We start from the raw sequence: 18324 nt of genomic DNA, 5'->3' as shown, positions 1-18324 counted from the left end.
TCAATGTAGATTCCGTACTTGAAGGCGGATTTACTTCAAACAAACTTTGTTGGAAATAGCTCTTGACGACCTACTCCGACTCCGAGAATTTAAGGGGACCTGACACCGACTCTGACTCCTGTTCCCGACAATTAATCGGACTCCGACTCCCCGACTTCGACTCTGACTTCGTAGCTTTCGTAACAACATTTATACACGGAGGACAAATGACTGACTCCGATTCTTGGATATTCGACTCCGACTCTTTTATCCCAAAATGAGATTGACTCCGACTCCGACTCCGCTGCTGTGGTTTTAACTGTGAAATAATTATTGTTGATATGATTTGTTTTTATTTTCACGCTAAAGTTTTAATTTAGATATTTAGTTTTCGGTGAATAAACTCGAAAAATATGCCCAGACGATTTTTTTTTTTTTTTTTTTTTTTTGACAATGAAAATTATTTCTTTAAGTTGACATTTTATTGTTTTTTTTTTATTTTGGTAAGTGCATTAATTCGTTTAAAAAATTATTTTCGGCAACAGGGGAAAAAGAAACGATTTTTTTTATACGATGTATTTATTTTAATGAACTTATTATTATTTTTTCGTTTTGAAAGCTGTTAAAAAAATTTTTTAATGGAAGGAAGTGCATTAGCTGCTTTGTTTAAAAGGTGCTGCTATTTTATTTGTTCGTTTTTTTGAAGAAAAGTAAGAAATATTTTATTCCTAGAAATCAGCTTAAAATATTAAAAAAAATATGTTTGAAAAAATTTGCGATTTTAGCTATTTTTGAGAATATTGATCAGGTACTAGAAAGTAGTATGGGTATACGGGAAAGTAGGCTCGTCTAGTTCTAGACGGAACTTCTTGTTTAATCCCTTTTGCGTACCCCAGTTGTTTCTTTAGGCGAATCATATTGGCAAATCAATTCATATTACAAACAGTGCAAGACATCGTAAGGCATCTTTGGGTTTCGAGGTACTTAAGCCAAGCAAAGAGTTCTGGCACCACTCAGTCACCTAGACTACGTAATAGGCCCCTGGTCTTGAAACTCTGGTGAGTCTCACAGTCCAGTTGAAACAGTTGCAACTATCAATTATGTGTTTTTGATCCATGCTCAAATTTTCTGTATTTTCTTTTTCTTTTGCCAATGTAGAAATGCATGACAGAGGTAACCTAGAGTGATAGCATAAGTAGGTTTTCGCATGCTATCAGCTTGGGTTTGATTGGGCCAGAAAGTTCTTAGGTTCAGTACTTTCTCTATCTTATTTATCAGGTGTCAGACCAGGAGTGGATTTCGTTCGTGTGAAAAATATACACCAAATGGTGCATTTCTTAATTTATTTCCTTCTTCTTTTTTTTTTAACACTGGCAAGGACACCGTTGTTTTTGGTTCCTCTTTTCGTGTTCTTACGGGAGTGCTGTTTCACCCGACTGCTTTTAGTTAAGGGATATTAATTTTGTTATAATTTAAAAAGAACGAATTCTGAGTTACTCCGGTTGGTTTTGAACGCACGTCAAACAGTGAGCTGCACTAAGATTTCTAATAGCATATTTAAAATTTAAAAATTTATACGTCATACGTAGTTGATTTATAACACACCACACATGTAAAAATGCATAACATGTGAAAAAACTGTGTCATTATAGAACAGAAATATGGCAAAAACAAAATGTTTACAATTTGAGAAAATTTATTGGAAACGTTAAAAAAACTGAAAGTTGCCAAAACTTCTACTCATTTGCAGCAAATGAAAGAACTATACAATACACCTCAAATTTTTTATGAGTTCCACCTAAGGCATTTTTTCCGCGCAACTCATCATCGAAAATAGAAACATTCAATTTTTACTAATCTTTGCTAAGAACGTGAAAAAACAACATTTTTTCGAAACTTCAACCCAATTGCAGCAGATCAAGAAATTGTGCAACAAAATTCAATTTTTTTGTGTGCACTTTGCTCTACCAATGGCACCTTTTCCGCACTACCCATCATCATCGAAATTAAAAAAAAAGTTGTTTTTCGGCCCACCCTAATGTACAGTGAAGCTCCAACTATCCGAATCAGTTGGGACCACACCCCATTCGGATCATCAAAAAATCGGATAATTTGATTTTAATTAACTAATCTACTTAAATTTATCACTGTAAAGTTTGCAAATGGGAGAAGAAACTATTTGCAAGACACTTTTTTTAGGAAATGGTGATTCATCATCCCTATAACACTCACGCTGCACTTACATTAGCTTCGTAGTCAAATCTTTTTAAAAATCTGTCTCAACTTTTACTTTCTTTTACAAAAAAGGAAGTATTGTATTCGCGAAAAAAATTTCACTCAAAAATCGACATTAATTTCCATTTTGCTCACCCCCGAATGAATGTTGAGTTTTTTTTTTCCGACTCCACCAGACGTGGATAAGTGCCTAAGAACGTATAGACACGTGAAATAAACATTTTGACGATTCCCGAGTTAGTTACAACGAGTTTTCTCGTGACGTCTGTATGTACGTATGTATGTATGTGCGTATGTGTGTCTCATAACTCAAGAACAATATGTCCTAGATAGTTGAAATTTGTTTATTAGACTCCTAGTGGAGTCTAATTGTGCACCTCCCCTTTTGGTTGCATTCGAGTGTTTCTAAGGGAGTCTTTTGCCCTTTTTTTGGGGGGGGGGGGATCTTTGTTAATTTCGATGTAAACCCAAGTGGTGTTACAATATGGTGGACACTTGGCGATATATCGCAAGTCTTCTGGTTGCCAAGTTTTGTCACCAACTTGGCGACAAATTTGGCGAGTTTTTTTTTTTTTTAAATCTGGTTTCAATTTGGCCACTGTTGGTGATATTTCGAGAGTAAATTATTGAATCACATTAAAATTACCAATAATGGAAAAATGACATTAAATTGGAGTAAAAGGAAGTCATGTGAGGCACACATCAGCTCGTTTTTTATTAAATTCTGAAAGTGATTCGGATAGCTGGAGTATTACTGTATTTATTTTACTTGTGTTTCAAGGGTTTTGCAATTAGTCGATAAAAGTTTGCTTTTTGTGTTTTGGTAGAGTATTTCTCTGTTTACTTTTCGAACTGCTCTCGAACTCTAGAGTATTATAACATAGATCCGCATTCATGGCGCTCGAGGGAAGAGTAAGAAACATCGAATTCGTAGGAACTGGGGGGGGGGGGGGGGGCAGTAAACACGATAAGGAATTCAGGACTTCCACAGTGTGCTCCTTACAGGGAATTTTTGGAACGTATTTTCTTCTGAAATTTATTTCTTATTATAAACAAACAAAGACGCTTCACAAGAAAAACTTGTTTCGCCGACGTTCAATTAAAACCAGAACTGCGGAATAGGAGGGAAAATGGCCAACTCCGGGAATTTTTGAGCCTTTGACTACGACTCCCTTACTCCAAAATCAAACCGACTCCGACGCCTCAAGCACAGGTAAAGTTGCAGATTTAGAGGGGGAAATAACAGACTCCGACTCTTTGAATTTTAAACCTGCGACTCCGACTTTGCCTCTTTTACCCTAAATCAGCCTGACTCAGAATCTGCAGCCCTGATTTCAGTGTTGGGCATTAATCAATTATTTTTTCAATTGCCTTGTTAATTTATTAAAAAAATAATTGCAATTAAATTAATTGCAATTAAACTATTAATTGTACTTTGCAATTAATTTAATTAGATTAATGTACGTTAATCGCTTTTCACAATTAAAATAATTGCAATTAATTTTTTAAATTCTTTTATGAAACAAATAAAACTAACAATTAACTTAATGTATCAATAGGTACTGCGCAGCTTACAGAGTTCAAAGCATTATTCGAATTCGTATTTTCGTTCAGTGTTGATTGCTCGCTCGCCGCGTGATCTCGTCTTGGCAAGTTTTTTCCACACGTAAATGTTTGTTTTAATTAAGTGTTTTAAAATTGTGCAAATCATATTTTTATAGTTTAACCTGTAACAGGGGAAATCAGAAAGAAAGACATAACATGGGACGTAAGGTCTCAGAGACCGCTCTGTTTATTTTTTTTTTTTATTTTAAATCGTGTACTTAAGATGCATTTTCTGTAATTTCCATCCTCAGATGTTCTTCGGACTTTCACTAGTACGGAAAAAAAATCAATTTTTTAAATTGAAATATACCTTTTTTGAGGATATTTTGCTGGAGCCTTAAGATTTTTTGAGAAAAGTCATATGCTGCAGTAAATAATTTATTGCTCGTAATAAAGTTACTGATACATGAAATACACCGCCAGCTCAGTCATTTCCAGACGAGGACTGCAGTTTCGTGCTTATTAGCACGCATCAGCCCGGCATAGGAAAGTGACTGAGCTGGAGATGGAAAATTTCTTAAGGAAGTCAAGAGTGCCAAACAAACTACACTGTAACAAATTTCGGAAACGTTTCTAGATATATCGGAAACGTTTCCGAAATAGTAGGAATCCTTCATCCAATAGCGAACTCCTCAATATTCAGAAAGCTTTTTGTTATTTCAAGATATCTAGAAGCGGAAGTGATGACGCAACGCTTCGAAACCTATTTTATCCTTCCAACACAGGCGCCAATGAGTCGGAAATAACGAGAACTTCTTTTTTTCTTATCTATGGTTGCTGCAGTCAGCAACTGTTTAGCATTGGATTGCTTGTTATTTCATGTCTAGAGAGTAGTAAAATGTGTCGAAACTAATTTTACGCCTTTGCATTTTGGACTGCCCTTGATTTTTTAGACGATGTACGCAGCTATTAAGTTAGTTAATAACCATTTGCTTCTTTACAATTTCCAATGCGACCATAATTAGATATATATTGTGTGTTCAAGCGTGAATAGTTTCAACACCCGTGTTTATACTTAATGAAACGAAACCCTTTGGATTACCTATTCAGTTGTAATGGAGGTACTTAGATTTTCTTCCGCTCATGTTCACTTGTAAGTATTAATGAATATTTTAAAACATGTTGTTATATACATTTATATTTTTGTTGATTTGCATTTTATGAGGCTCTAATTGTAACTGTTTTTGGGTTTATCGAATTAATATAAAGTTATCCTACATACCTATGTGCGCGGTGTACTATTCGTTGTAACCAACTGAAACTGATTAATTACGCAAAAGAAGTAAGATTTATATTTGAGAAGCAATCACAGAAAAGTTATTTCGAAATACTTGGATGTACATACATTTTGGTTCAAAAAGAAAAAAAAATCAATTGTTTAATTCATTAGAAATATGGTAATGCAAATATTTTCTAGTATTGTAATATGCTTCACAAAAAATGTGCCGGTATAATTTATCTTTTTTTATTATAATTTATTCATTCATTTAAAAATATTTATACCATTAGAAAATGACCATGTTATCTATTAGTAAGAACATAGTTATGAAATTAATTCATCTGCTTATTCATTTTGTTAAATGTGGTTAACAATAAAAAAATTCCTTGACATTAGTTCCGAAAATAACATTTCCTTCGTGGATATACTAGTTTAATGTAGGACAGTCAGGAGGAATGAGTCAGTGGCAAAAATGGAACAGCTGCATTTACATGCTGAAATCAAAAGTAATATTATTTCATGTCATCGTTTTAAAAGTGATCAGTTTTTAAATACTATGTTATTAATATGCAATGCACATATGGTGAGAGACTGTGCCATTGACATTTACAAGGGGTTGCTTTTTTTAAGGTGCGGGGCGCTTTATATCATTTTATGGGTGCACCATCACTCTTGTGGTGTGGGGGGGGGGACTCTCGTATATATGAAATGGAATAATCATGTAATAGAATTCAATGTTTTAATAAATAAAATATATAATGCATTTTGCGCACACTCTAAAAATAAAATCAGTAACCTATTTTGATTAAGTATCTATATTTGTGATAAACTGGAAAAGGGCAAGAACAGAAGAATAAACCCGAATGGTTCCAGCAGGGGGACTTTGGTGTCATATTTAAATTCATCAATTTCTCTGTTGGTACTTTTCGGTACACTTTGTTCGTCAAAGAAATTGACTTGACGTGAACAAATTTCGGAACGCAAAGTGTAGGTAAGTTCTGTCAAATTTTATCCGAAAATAAAAGCTATCAAGTTTGATACAAGATATGTTTTTAAGTTCTGCATTAAAAATATAATATGTTGATAATTTTGTCTTGAAAGTATTGAGAGAAAAACTGAAGTTTAATATTGTTTAACAAACAATCCCACTTTTGAGAAAGTACTCCCCTTCCCTCCCCCGACGATTTTGTGATTATGAATGAAACTACTATATTATTTCATAAATTTTCAAAAATGTATAACTGTGCATATGTTATGCTGTTAACCATGCTATTTGTCATTAGAAATTCAGAAAAAAAAATCCACGAATGATTATAAAATTGCTTGTTTCATTGCTCTTAGATATGAAAGAATTGAAACTGATATGGCATGCAATACTATAGTAAAGAATTATTTTTTAGAAAAAATCACGGAAAAAGAATTCCGAAATTCTCAGAAACGTCTTTGAAAATTGTTTGGAGAATTCCGAAACACTCGGAAACGTTTTCGAAACTTTCATGAACCACAGCTGCACAGAATACTCAGAAACATTTCTGGAAATTACGGAAAGAGGATTCCGAAATACTTAGAAACGTTTCTGAAAATTATAGAAAGAGGATTCCGAAATACTCAGACACGTTTCCGGACATTACAGAAAGAGAATTCCGAAATACTCAGAAACGTTTTTGAAAATTTCATGAACCGCAGCTGCACGATATACTCAGAAACGTTTCCGATTTTTTTTACAGTGTATGTTATGCTGTTAACCATGCTATTTGTCATTAGAAATTCAAAAAAAAAAAAAAAATCCACGAATGATTATAAAATTGCTTGTTTCATTGCTCTTAGATATGAAAGAATTGAAACTGATATGGCATGCAATACTATAGTAAAGAATTATTTTTTAGAAAAAATCACGGAAAAAGAATTCCGAAATTCTCAGAAACGTTTTTGAAAATTGTTTGGAGAATTCCGAAACACTGGGAAACGTTTTCGAAACTTTCATGAACCACAGCTGCACAGAATACTCAGAAACATTTCTGGAAATTACGGAAAGAGGATTCCGAAATACTTAGAAACGTTTCTGAAAATTACAGAAAGAGGGTTCCGAAATACTCAGACACGTTTCCGGACATTACAGAAAGAGAATTCCGAAATACTCAGAAACGTTTTTGAAAATTTCATGAACCGCAGCTGCACGATATACTCAGAAACGTTTCCGATTTTTTTTTTACAGTGTAGTAGCTAATACAGAATTAGCGCAGACCAGACGAGTGACCGAAGCAATGGCTCGGTTCAACTCGAGTATTTCGTATATTTCTTCTTTAGCCCTGGCTATTGGGCGGTAATTTACTGAAAGTTATTGATATTTTATTTATTGATATTTTATTTATTGATATTTTATTTGTTGCTAACATGTGTATTTAAAGAGTTAGATAGTAATATTGTACCCGTTTAGCGTCCACGTCCCAGGTAGACCTATCGTCTGTAGAATATATTGTACAAAACCAGTAATTTTTTTATGAGTTAGTTTTAATACAAATTCACAGAACAATCGACAGTTGTTAATTGTAGTAAACTGCAATTAACAATTAATTAATTGTTAACTGTGGTAAACTATAACTAACAATTAATTAAAAGTTTAATGAATCCCGATTTTTTGCAGGAAGTTTGTCTTGCTTGTAACAACGTAGATTTTTCATTATTCTTCAGTCTTACCGAAAGCTCCATCTTTCCATTTTTGCGAGTAAAAAATGGCCACCATCCTTTCGTTCTTTTCTGCTTGAAAAGGGACATATGAGGAACGCTTCCATCTGTCTCCAGCATTTTCACGTCACACAATCGAGATGTTTTCGCACCTCGAGGGAAATTATTGAGATTAAGTCGCAATTCTCCTGAAAAAGAAAGCACATATCATCATCGAAATTCACCATTTCCTTCGTTTCTGAAAGAAGACACACGTTCTTCAAATGTATTATGTTCAAAAATATGTGTTTTGTTTTTCTAAATGTAATGTAATTACATAAATGTCTAAATAACGATAAATACAATGTGTATGTAGTTTGCTATGCTCTCATATTGTCAAAACTCGTTCAAACGAACTCAAGGGCATTTAAAATCAATTTGTCTTAATCGCATCTCGTCTCATCCGAAAGACAACAAACAACGAGCTGATGTGTGCATCACATGACTTCCTTTTACACCAATTTAATGTTATTTCCCAGTTATTGGCAATTTTAATGTGATTCAATAGTTAACTCTCTAAATATCCCAGTGGCCAAATGGAAACCAGATGTTAAAAAAAATGTCAAATTGGTGACCATGTTTTAGTGACCAAAAGACTAGCGATATGTCACCAAGTGTCCCCCAAAAAGGTGCAAAAGACCCCTTTAGGAACACCCGAATGCAACCAAAAGGGAAGGTGTACAACTAGACCCCACTAGGAGTCTAAGTACCAAATTTCAACTTTCTAGGACATGCCGGTCTTGAGTTATGCGACATACATACGCACATATGCACATACATACACTGTAACAAATTTCGGAAACGTTTCTAGATATATCGGAAACGTTTCCGAAATAGTAGGAATCCTTCATCCAATAGCGAACTCCTCAATATTCAGAAAGCTTTTTGTTATTTCAAGATATCTAGAAGCGGAAGTGATGACGCAACGCTTCGAAACCTATTTCATCCTTCCAACACAGGCGCCAATGAGTCGGAAATAACGAGAACTTCTTTTTTTCTTATCTATGGTTGCTGCAGTCAGCAACTGTTTAGCATTGGATTGCTTGTTATTTCATGTCTAGAAAGTAGTAAAATGTGTCGAAACTAATTTTACGCCTTTGCATTTTGGACTGCCCTTGATTTTTTAGACGATGTACGCAGCTATTAAGTTAGTTAATAACCATTTGCTTCTTTACAATTTCCAAGGCGACCATAATTAGATATATATTGTGTGTTCAAGCGTGAATAGTTTCAACACCCGTGTTTATACTTAATGAAACGAAACCCTTTGGATTACCTATTCAGTTGTAATGGAGGTACTTAGATTTTCTTCCGCTCATGTTCACTTGTAAGTATTAATGAATATTTTAAAACATGTTGTTATATACATTTATATTTTTGTTGATTTGCATTTTATGAGGCTCTAATTGTAACTGTTTTTGGATTTATCGAATTAATATAAAGTTATCCTACATACCTATGTGCGCGGTGTACTATTCGTTGTAACCAACTGAAACTGATTAATTACGCAAAAGAAGTAAGATTTATATTTGAGAAGCAATCACAGAAAAGTTATTTCGAAATACTTGGATGTACATACATTTTGGTTCAAAAAGAAAAAAAATCAATTGTTTAATTCATTAGAAATATGGTAATGCAAATATTTTCTAGTATTGTAATATGCTTCACAAAAAATGTGCCGGTATAATTTATCTTTTTTTATTATAATTTATTCATTCATTTAAAAATATTTATACTATTAGAAAATGACCATGTTATCTATTAGTAAGAACATAGTTATGAAATTAATTCATCTGCTTATTCATTTTGTTAAATGTGGTTAACAATAAAAAAATTCCTTGACATTAGTTCCGAAAATAACATTTCCTTCGTGGATATACTAGTTTAATGTAGGACAGTCAGGAGGAATGAGTCAGTGGCAAAAATGGAACAGCTGCATTTACATGCTGAAATCAAAAGTAATATTATTTCATGTCATCGTTTTAAAAGTGATCAGTTTTTAAATACTATGTTATTAATATGCAATGCACATATGGTGAGAGACTGTGCCATTGACATTTTCAAGGGGTTGCTTTTTTTAAGGTGGGGGGCGCTCTATATCATTTTATGGGTGCACCATCACTCTTGTGGTGTGGGGGGGGGGGGGGAATCTCGTATATATGAAATGGAATAATCATGTAATAGAGTTCAATGTTTTAATAAATAAAATATATAATGCATTTTGCGCACACTCTAAATATAAAATCAGTAACCTATTTTGATTAAGTATCTATATTTGTGATAAACTGGAAAAGGGCAAGAACAGGAGAATAAACCCGAATGGTTCCAGCAGGGGGACTTTGGTGTCATATTTAAATTCATCAATTTCTCTGTTGGTACTTTTCGGTACACTTTGTTCGTCAAAGGAATTGACTTGACGTGAACAAATTTCGGAACGCAAAGTGTAGGTAAGTTCTGTCAAATTTTATCCGAAAATAAAAGCTTTCAAGTTTGATACAAGATATGTTTTTAAGTTCTGCATTAAAAATATAATATGTTGATAATTTTGTCTTGAAAGTATTGAGAGAAAAACTGAAGTTTAATATTGTTTCAAACAATCCCACTTTTGAGAAAGTACTCCCCTTCCCTCCCCCGACGATTTTGTGATTATGAATGAAACTACTATATTATTTCATAAATTTTCAAAAATGTATAACTGTGCATATGTTATGCTGTTAACCATGCTATTTGTCATTAGAAATTCAGAAAAAAAAGAAAATCCACGAATGATTATAAAATTGCTTGTTTCATTGCTCTTAGATATGAAAGAATTGAAACTGATATGGCATGCAATACTATAGTAAAGAATTATTTTTTAGAAAAAATCACGGAAAAAGGATTCCGAAATTCTCAGAAACGTTTTTGAAAATTGTTTGGAGAATTCCGAAACACTCGGAAACGTTTTCGAAACTTTCATGAACCACAGCTGCACAGAATACTCAGAAACATTTCTGGAAATTACGGAAAGAGGATTCCGAAATACTCAGACACGTTTCTGGACATTACAGAAAGAGGATTCCGAAATACTCAGACACGTTTCCGGACATTACAGAAAGAGAATTCCGAAATACTCAGAAACGTTTTTGAAAATTTCATGAACCGCAGCTGCACGATATACTCAATAACGTTTCCGATTTTTTTTTACAGTGTATGTTATGCTGTTAACCATGCTATTTGTCATTAGAAATTCAAAAAAAAAAAAAAAAAAAATCCACGAATGATTCTAAAATTGCTTGTATTATTGCTCTTAGATATGAAAGAATTGAAACTGATATTGTATGTAATACTATAATAAAGAATTATATTTTAGAAAAAATCACGGAAAAAGGATTCCGAAATTCTCGGAAACGTTTTTGAAAATTGTTTGGAGAATTCCGAAATACTCGGAAACGTTTTCGAAACTTTCATGAACCACAGCTGCACAGAATACTCAGAAACATTTCTGGAAATTACGGAAAGAGGATTCCGAAATACTCAGAAACGTTTCTGAAAATTACAGAAAGAGTATTCCGAAATACTCAGACACGTTTCTGGACATTACAGAAAGAGGATTCCGAAATACTCAGAAACGTTTTTGAAACTTTTATGAACCACAGCTGCACGATATACTCAGAAACGTTTCCGGATTTTTTTTACAGTGTACGTACACACAGACGTCACGAGAAAACTCGTTGTAATTAACTCGGGAATCGTGAAAATGGATATTTCGAGTGTCTATACGTTCTTAGGTATATATGCACGTGTGGTCGGGTCGGAAAAAAACCTCAACATTAATTAGGGGGGGGGGAGAAAAATGGAAATTAATGTCGGCTTTTGAGTAAAAATCTTTTCGCGAATACAATACTTCCTTTTTCGAAAAAAGGAAGTAACAAATCTCTAACACATCTACTATATTTTTGTTATCTTGGGTTCAAAGTTTCAATCCTACTGAAAACTGTTAAGTAATATGAAACCTGATGCTGATCATCGAAAGAATATCTTTCTCCACAAGGAACGATACAATAGTGTAGAAATGAGAGAGAGAGAACCCCCCCCCCCCCCCCAAAATATTAGCAATCGAAAGTTCATATCAAACCACGTTTATTGGTAGCAGAAATTATTTGCCCTGGGCTCCCTATTATCGAAATATAAGCTCTTAAAGTGAGCGGAAATTTTAAGAAAAGTCGCCAGATTTAGCGAGTTTCAGTGAGAAATAGAAGACATCTCTCAGAAGATTTGCACATGGATGCCCTGCTACATGCATCATGCAGACGGTCAAGTCGAAGTCTTTAAATTTGAAGACATTTCTCAAAACTTTGGCAGACTTGAGGATCTTATATCGATTATGGGGAGACGAGAGAAAATAATTGATACTTCCAAAAAAAAAAAAAATGCTTCACTATGCTTTTTCGATTACTACCTATTTAATTTGTTTTTTCACTGCAACACAACTCGTGCGGTTTCCTAGTCAGCACAAAGAAATGGAAAAACTCATTTTTTAAGGCAAGCGATCTTTCCTTGGAGTGCTGCGTAAGTGCCCTTGTGGCGTTTTGAATTTACATCTGCCTCTCCATGTGGTCTGATGACAAGCCGTCTGATTCTCCAGAGCAGATATATAAAGATTCTCATTGACGGCGATGTCTTACCAAGATAATCGTCTTTCGAGAACTGATCAGCATCCCAAACTTCAAGGTTAAGCACGGGCGGAATTTTGAATTCAGTATCGTCCCAGGAAAACAAGGACACCTTCTTCATGATGGTTATATGTCGTTCCAGAGGGAGGTAGTTGAAGGGGAACACAAATCGCCAGTTGAAATTTCCTTCTCCGGTTAAAGATCTGTAGATGAAAATTAAAATAGCATGATCCGATGTGAGATTTGTTTAAGTGTAGCCCCAGAAACAATTTTGAAGACCTTAGATGAGGCAAATACGACAGCTATCTTTGTGACGAAATAAAATGCGATAAATTATCCCTTAGTTTGTGCTGTAGGCGTAGCAGATTAGAATCAAGCAAGGTTCAAAGCAGCCACATCTAATGAATAAGCTATAAAGAATTTTTCACACTTTCTTTCACACATAAACGCAACTGTCCCATTCCTCCCAATTCTTCTTTATTGATCAACAATGATAGTTTTGAACTATTCTTGTCTCAAAATTTCAGAAAAAATGCTTCTCATTAAATTGGGACGGTAGTGGTCATGACAGGATTTTGCATTTACATTTTTAGTAATCTTCATATAAATAATAGCCGATGATCGAGTAACTCGCGTGCTTTAACAATGAAACTCGCACCACGGCATGATAATTTGATAATTTGCTTTGGTAATGTTTAACATGCAGGGAAAGGTTTTTTTGATCGATCCAATAACTTAACTGTTTTGCTGGTAAGACTCATTCTAGGGGAATCAAGAATCAAAAAAGTACTTGAAAATCAACGCTATCCACTGGAGTGTAGGTTTAATCCACCGGAGTTATGGTTAGAATTTCAAATATCAAAATATCACCAAACAGGCAATTGCTTCGTTCAAATGTAGAAAAGTAGAAGCAATTTTCCCCCGTCATACCTTGACAGGCGACTTTCTAGCGTGTAAAATAATTGATAATATTATTAATGCTGACTGGAAGGTGGAGAAAAAAAAGTTAAGAGCACGCGCAAAACCAAGGCAAGGTCCAAGTTATTGGAGAATATGATGCAGTTAGGGGTCATTCATTAATTACGTAAGGATGATTTTGTCAATTTTGACCGCCTCTTCCCCTATGTAAGGGTACGTAAGATTTTTCAAACCCCTCCCCCTATTCTTACGTAAGAATCAAATTCTTTTTTCAAAATAATAAAATAACGAATCTTATATCACTGGCATTGTTATTAAATTCACCATTATTGAGTCAAACCTATTTGCGTAAAGAATATTTATTAAAAAGTTAAAAATATGCTCGCCAAAAAGTTTCAATAAAGTTAAAATTTTTATTTCAAAAACTCAATTTTGTGAAAGAGTTCATATAAATAAAAGGTTTATTGCTATCTTGTCACTGACTCAAAACTTCAGCGTCAATTTAAATTTTTATATCGTAGTAAAAATCAGTTACAAAGCTTTGCACACTCTGAATTTTTCGGTAGGTTTACTAAATATGACTTTTAAACTGCATACGTGGCTTGTAAAATGATATAGTTAACTTCAAACCCTTAATAACTTAAGTAGTCCGTGAAATGTGGTTTTTGTTTTGGATTTTATGATGTTTTCTTGAACGTCGATGATACATTAATGTGATTGAAGATAAGTAGCTGATTTAGCGGGAGCGATGCATTTTTCTCATTCTAACCCCAACTTCTTTTCTTTCTATTTCTATCCGTCTTTGATAGTATTGAATAAAAAAAAAATGATTTTCTTTAATAATTGCATGTTTTCAATTTATAAGCATTATATGGATTACAATTAAAAGATAAAAGAACAACTAAAAAGTGAACTTCAGTTACACAACCTTTTTATTCAGTAACTTTCTTGTTTTTAGTAAAATAATGTAGCATATCAAACTTTCTATTTATTGGCTTTGGCCAGACTGTTAAATAATTCTTCTTTCATTTCCCTATATAAACATGTATAAACAAGAAATTTCTGAAAAATTTCATGTTGATAGCGCCAAAAGAGCATTAAATATTTCACACCAGACAAAATTAAATTTATTTGTATAGTTTTACTTATTCCTATACTTTATCATTATAGTTTGATAGTCAAGTGAATTATTATCGTACATACTTAAATCAACTGAGATTCTTGTAACTTGAAGCCTTCTGACCTTCAGAATGTTTATTTCTTTTTAGAGAATTTATACAGACTGGAAAAATTGTTATCGACTCTGAATTAAGTTGGTTTATTCTCTCAATGCGAGTACAAAGGCAAGCTACTCAAATACAGCACCAGCAGCACCTTTTCCTTTCTCAACCCCCCACAAGGAAAATACTCTGAAGGTCTGACTTCAACTTACCGCAGCAATATTGCATCTTTCTTTCAAGTGTAAAGCACACACGAATACAATAACTACATCTAGAATTTCTACCACTGAGATACTCCTTCGATATTCAGTATTTGCAATTCGTACCAGTTTAGTATCATTCCCCTTAAGAGATTGACATCAATAATAATTATAAAAAAACTGCGTTGAACCAAAAAAAAAAAAAAAAAAATCGATATTTATTGATAACCAGAAAATGGCCCGTCAAGGTACGACGGGTGAAAATTTGCTTCTACATTTGAACGCACAATTGTCTGCTTGGTGATATTTTGGTAGTTGAAGTTTCTACCCTAACTCCAATGGATTAACCCCATAGAGTAAAGAAATTACATAGAGAGGCCCTACTATACCAAAAAATTGAAGCCAGAAGTTTCACAGCTGTATCCCAAGATCCTTAGCTTCTTGCTAAGTATCTTGAGATACATTTTGATTCAAAACATTCCATTACTGAATCTCAATTGATTGTTAATTTAAATTTAGATATTGTTGCTAGTTTATGAAGCACGTTTTCGAAATTGCATTAAAACATGAATTAAAATGTAAACTAATCCGCCAGCTACTTTATGCGGTCCCTTTGCGAGATTGGTAAAAACTATTCTTGTGAAGCGATCATGTTATCATAACCCCCCCCCCCCCATAATTGCACCACTGTATCCCATAATTCCGGCTTCAATTTCATCTCCTTTTTACCATAGACGGGGCCTCTCTATGTATATTTCTTTACTCTATAATTAGCCCTTAATTCCAGTAGATAGCCATTGTTGACCATTTTTACGTTTCTTCATTCTCCTAAAAGGACAGTCTTACCAGTAAAACAGTTAAGTTACCAGATTCAGTTCAGCCTTGTCAAAATAAAGCATTTCCCTGAGTGTCCAATATTGCCAAAAAATATTATCAAATTATCATATCGCGGGCCGAGTTTCATTGTTGATGACGTCAGCGTTACTCGATCATTCGCTATTATATATATGAGGATACCGAATAAATATACACCTCATTGTTACTGAAATGTTTGCAATTCTTTTAATATTTGTATAAAGAGAAAAAAATCATTCTTGGAGGAAAATATTTTCAGCAGGGTTGAAGAAGCAGGACTTTGAAAAGGTTTTTGCTTTTGAAATGAATTCAAAGTCATTGTATCTGACTTGCTCATAATTTTTATTTTCTTCTGTGCATAACATGGAGAAGAAAGTATTATTTCCATGCTTGACTTACACTTAATTTCAAAAATTTCCAAACACTGTATGGTTGATTTAAAAAAAAACATTAAAAAAATAATTTTTAAGCCTTTGTTATACTAGATATATCTACTATTTTTAGCAGGGCATAAAGTTTGTTCCTATATTTTACATTAATATTTACAAATTAAATTGCCATTCTGTGACTTACACTACCGGAAAGGAAGTCGGTTGTTTTGCAATCATTTCAACTTACGTTTTCTTCCTTATACATTGTCAAAAAATTTTATTTATTAATGCAGTTTTATAGCTAAGGTTTTGAATATTAACAGGTGAAAATAAAAAGATTCTAGATTGTACATTTTTTTAAATGAATATTATTCTGTGTGACTTACACTACCACTGTAATGTGAGTTACACTACATTAACATAAATTGTACAGTTAAAATGCGAAACTAAATGAAACTAACCCGTCACATATTTAAAAAAAAAAAAAAAAAAAAAAAAAAAAAAAAAAAGGAAAATTATAGTGAAATTGACGATCAAAGTCGGGTTCAAGTAAAGTTATTATGTCTTAATCCAAATCAATATCTGAAACGTCTTCCTTCTCAGGAAATGGAAAAAAAATCCTTTCTATTGCTGACATTTTATTTCCTGACAGTTTGTGACGTGAAATGCTTAACAACCCTTTTTCCAGCAAATGGAACGAATGGTAAATACATAAGCATAAGTTAGGTGGTGTCTTATTACGTAAGCAAACATGAATTGGCCCCAATTTACAAAATTCAGACAGGACCAATGTTGACATCAGCATTTTCATTTTTGAAACTTGCATATTTTTCTTCTAGAGTCATGAATAGATATTGTAACGGATCCGATGCGACTTCCAACTTTCTTGAAAGGACGACACAGTTCTTGATTAAAAACACAGAGAAATTTATTTACACTATGTACAGAAAAGATCGTCAACAACTGCTAAATTAATCATCAGCAATTAAGCAAATATCACACCACACCGTAAACTCAACGGTTACACACGTATTTACTTCCAAATACGAAAAACAACACAGCGAAATGCCTCGCAATAAACAGAGCTAATACACTCTCAGTACAAATTCAATCGAAACTCAACTTTTTATCACGCGGGACGCTTTTATAAACATCGAAAGAAATCTCTCAAATATTCCACAAGATTCCAAACGCTTCCGAAAATAGTAGACCGTTATCAAATTTTATCGATGAACAAAAAAGGAAATAGGGGGTTCGTATACTTCAGCCGAATGTAAAGGGGCTGTATATTCATTACAAGAAACTATTTACAGGTTACGTTACTACAATAATTACTATTTACAGAATTCGTAACAATATCTTTTCTGTACTTTTGCTTTCTTGCCATCTTTATGTCTGATGGTTACTAAATCTTTTATTCCAGGTTCTTGATAGGTTATGCTATCTTTTTTACTTGCACTTTTATTTACTCACTTATTTTTGTGACTCTTGATTGTTGGGGAGGTGGTGATGACAAAATGTCTGGTACTAACTGGCGAGCTATTTTAAGAGCTTTGCTTTCATTTGTTCTTTAGTCCAAGCTTCTCTTAACTTTAGCAATGACTTTTCCAAATGAGCTTGGACTTTTAAATGCTTTTCTAGGATGATCCAAAATACTAGCTTCACTGGTAGCAACTTTTAAAGCTTTCTTTGCTCTATACAATTTCCTTTTTTTCCTCTCTTTTCTATGCTTTTTTTAAAAACTTTCTTCTCAATAGTGATGGTTTTCTTCTTATATCTGCGTCGATTCTTTTGATTTATTATCTATAAAAGCTTGAAAATTTCCACTTGCTTTTAATCTTTCTTTGTTCTTTCTTCCCTTCGGCTGCTGTTTTTGCTATCTAAAGGAAAAAAAAAAGAGCAAACATCGCAATTTTGGTTGCAAAATTGCTTCAGACAGCAATGAAGTGGCAGTGACTTACACTGCAAAACTAAAATGAATAAAATTCAAGGAAAAATATCTTAAACTTGTGGTTTTAAGGAGTGTAGGACAGAGAAAGAAAAATGTAAAATTTTTTGAAAATCTAATTTAATTTACAAAATTCAAGCAAACTTTTCGCGATTTACACTACAAGCTAAAACGTGTAATTTCATATGCATGCTAAGCCATAATTAAATTAAAATAATATTTTGAAAAGTACATTTATAATAAGTATAGATAGTGTATTTAAATAATTCACGGTCAAAAGTCTCAAAAAAAAATAACTTACCTTTTGTATCAGCTATTCAAAATGGATCAAAAATAAGCAACCACTTTTCCAAAACACAGCAGCCATTTTGAAACAGTAGTGCTCCCACTAAATAACT

The 18324-nt window shown here is 33.4% G+C and overlaps 1 protein-coding gene across 1 annotated transcript in view; it reads right to left on the bottom strand.

Annotated features, from left to right (window-relative positions):
• LOC129220938 (otoferlin-like) overlaps positions 1-18324 on the bottom strand; it is a 79057-nt gene that overhangs the window by 15999 nt on the left and 44734 nt on the right. The window contains exons 10-11 of the mRNA XM_054855409.1: positions 12427-12617; positions 7736-7911 (exon numbers count right to left, since the gene is read on the bottom strand). Coding sequence (XP_054711384.1) covers positions 7736-7911; positions 12427-12617 — 367 coding nt within the window. The remainder of the gene's footprint in view (positions 1-7735; positions 7912-12426; positions 12618-18324) is intronic.

This window comes from Uloborus diversus, chromosome 1 (assembly GCF_026930045.1).
Source record: "Uloborus diversus isolate 005 chromosome 1, Udiv.v.3.1, whole genome shotgun sequence".
NCBI classification, from domain to species: Eukaryota; Metazoa; Arthropoda; class Arachnida; order Araneae; family Uloboridae; genus Uloborus; species Uloborus diversus.
The sequence above is the reverse complement of the archived record's forward strand: the minus strand, read 5'-3'. Positions and strand labels throughout refer to the sequence as shown.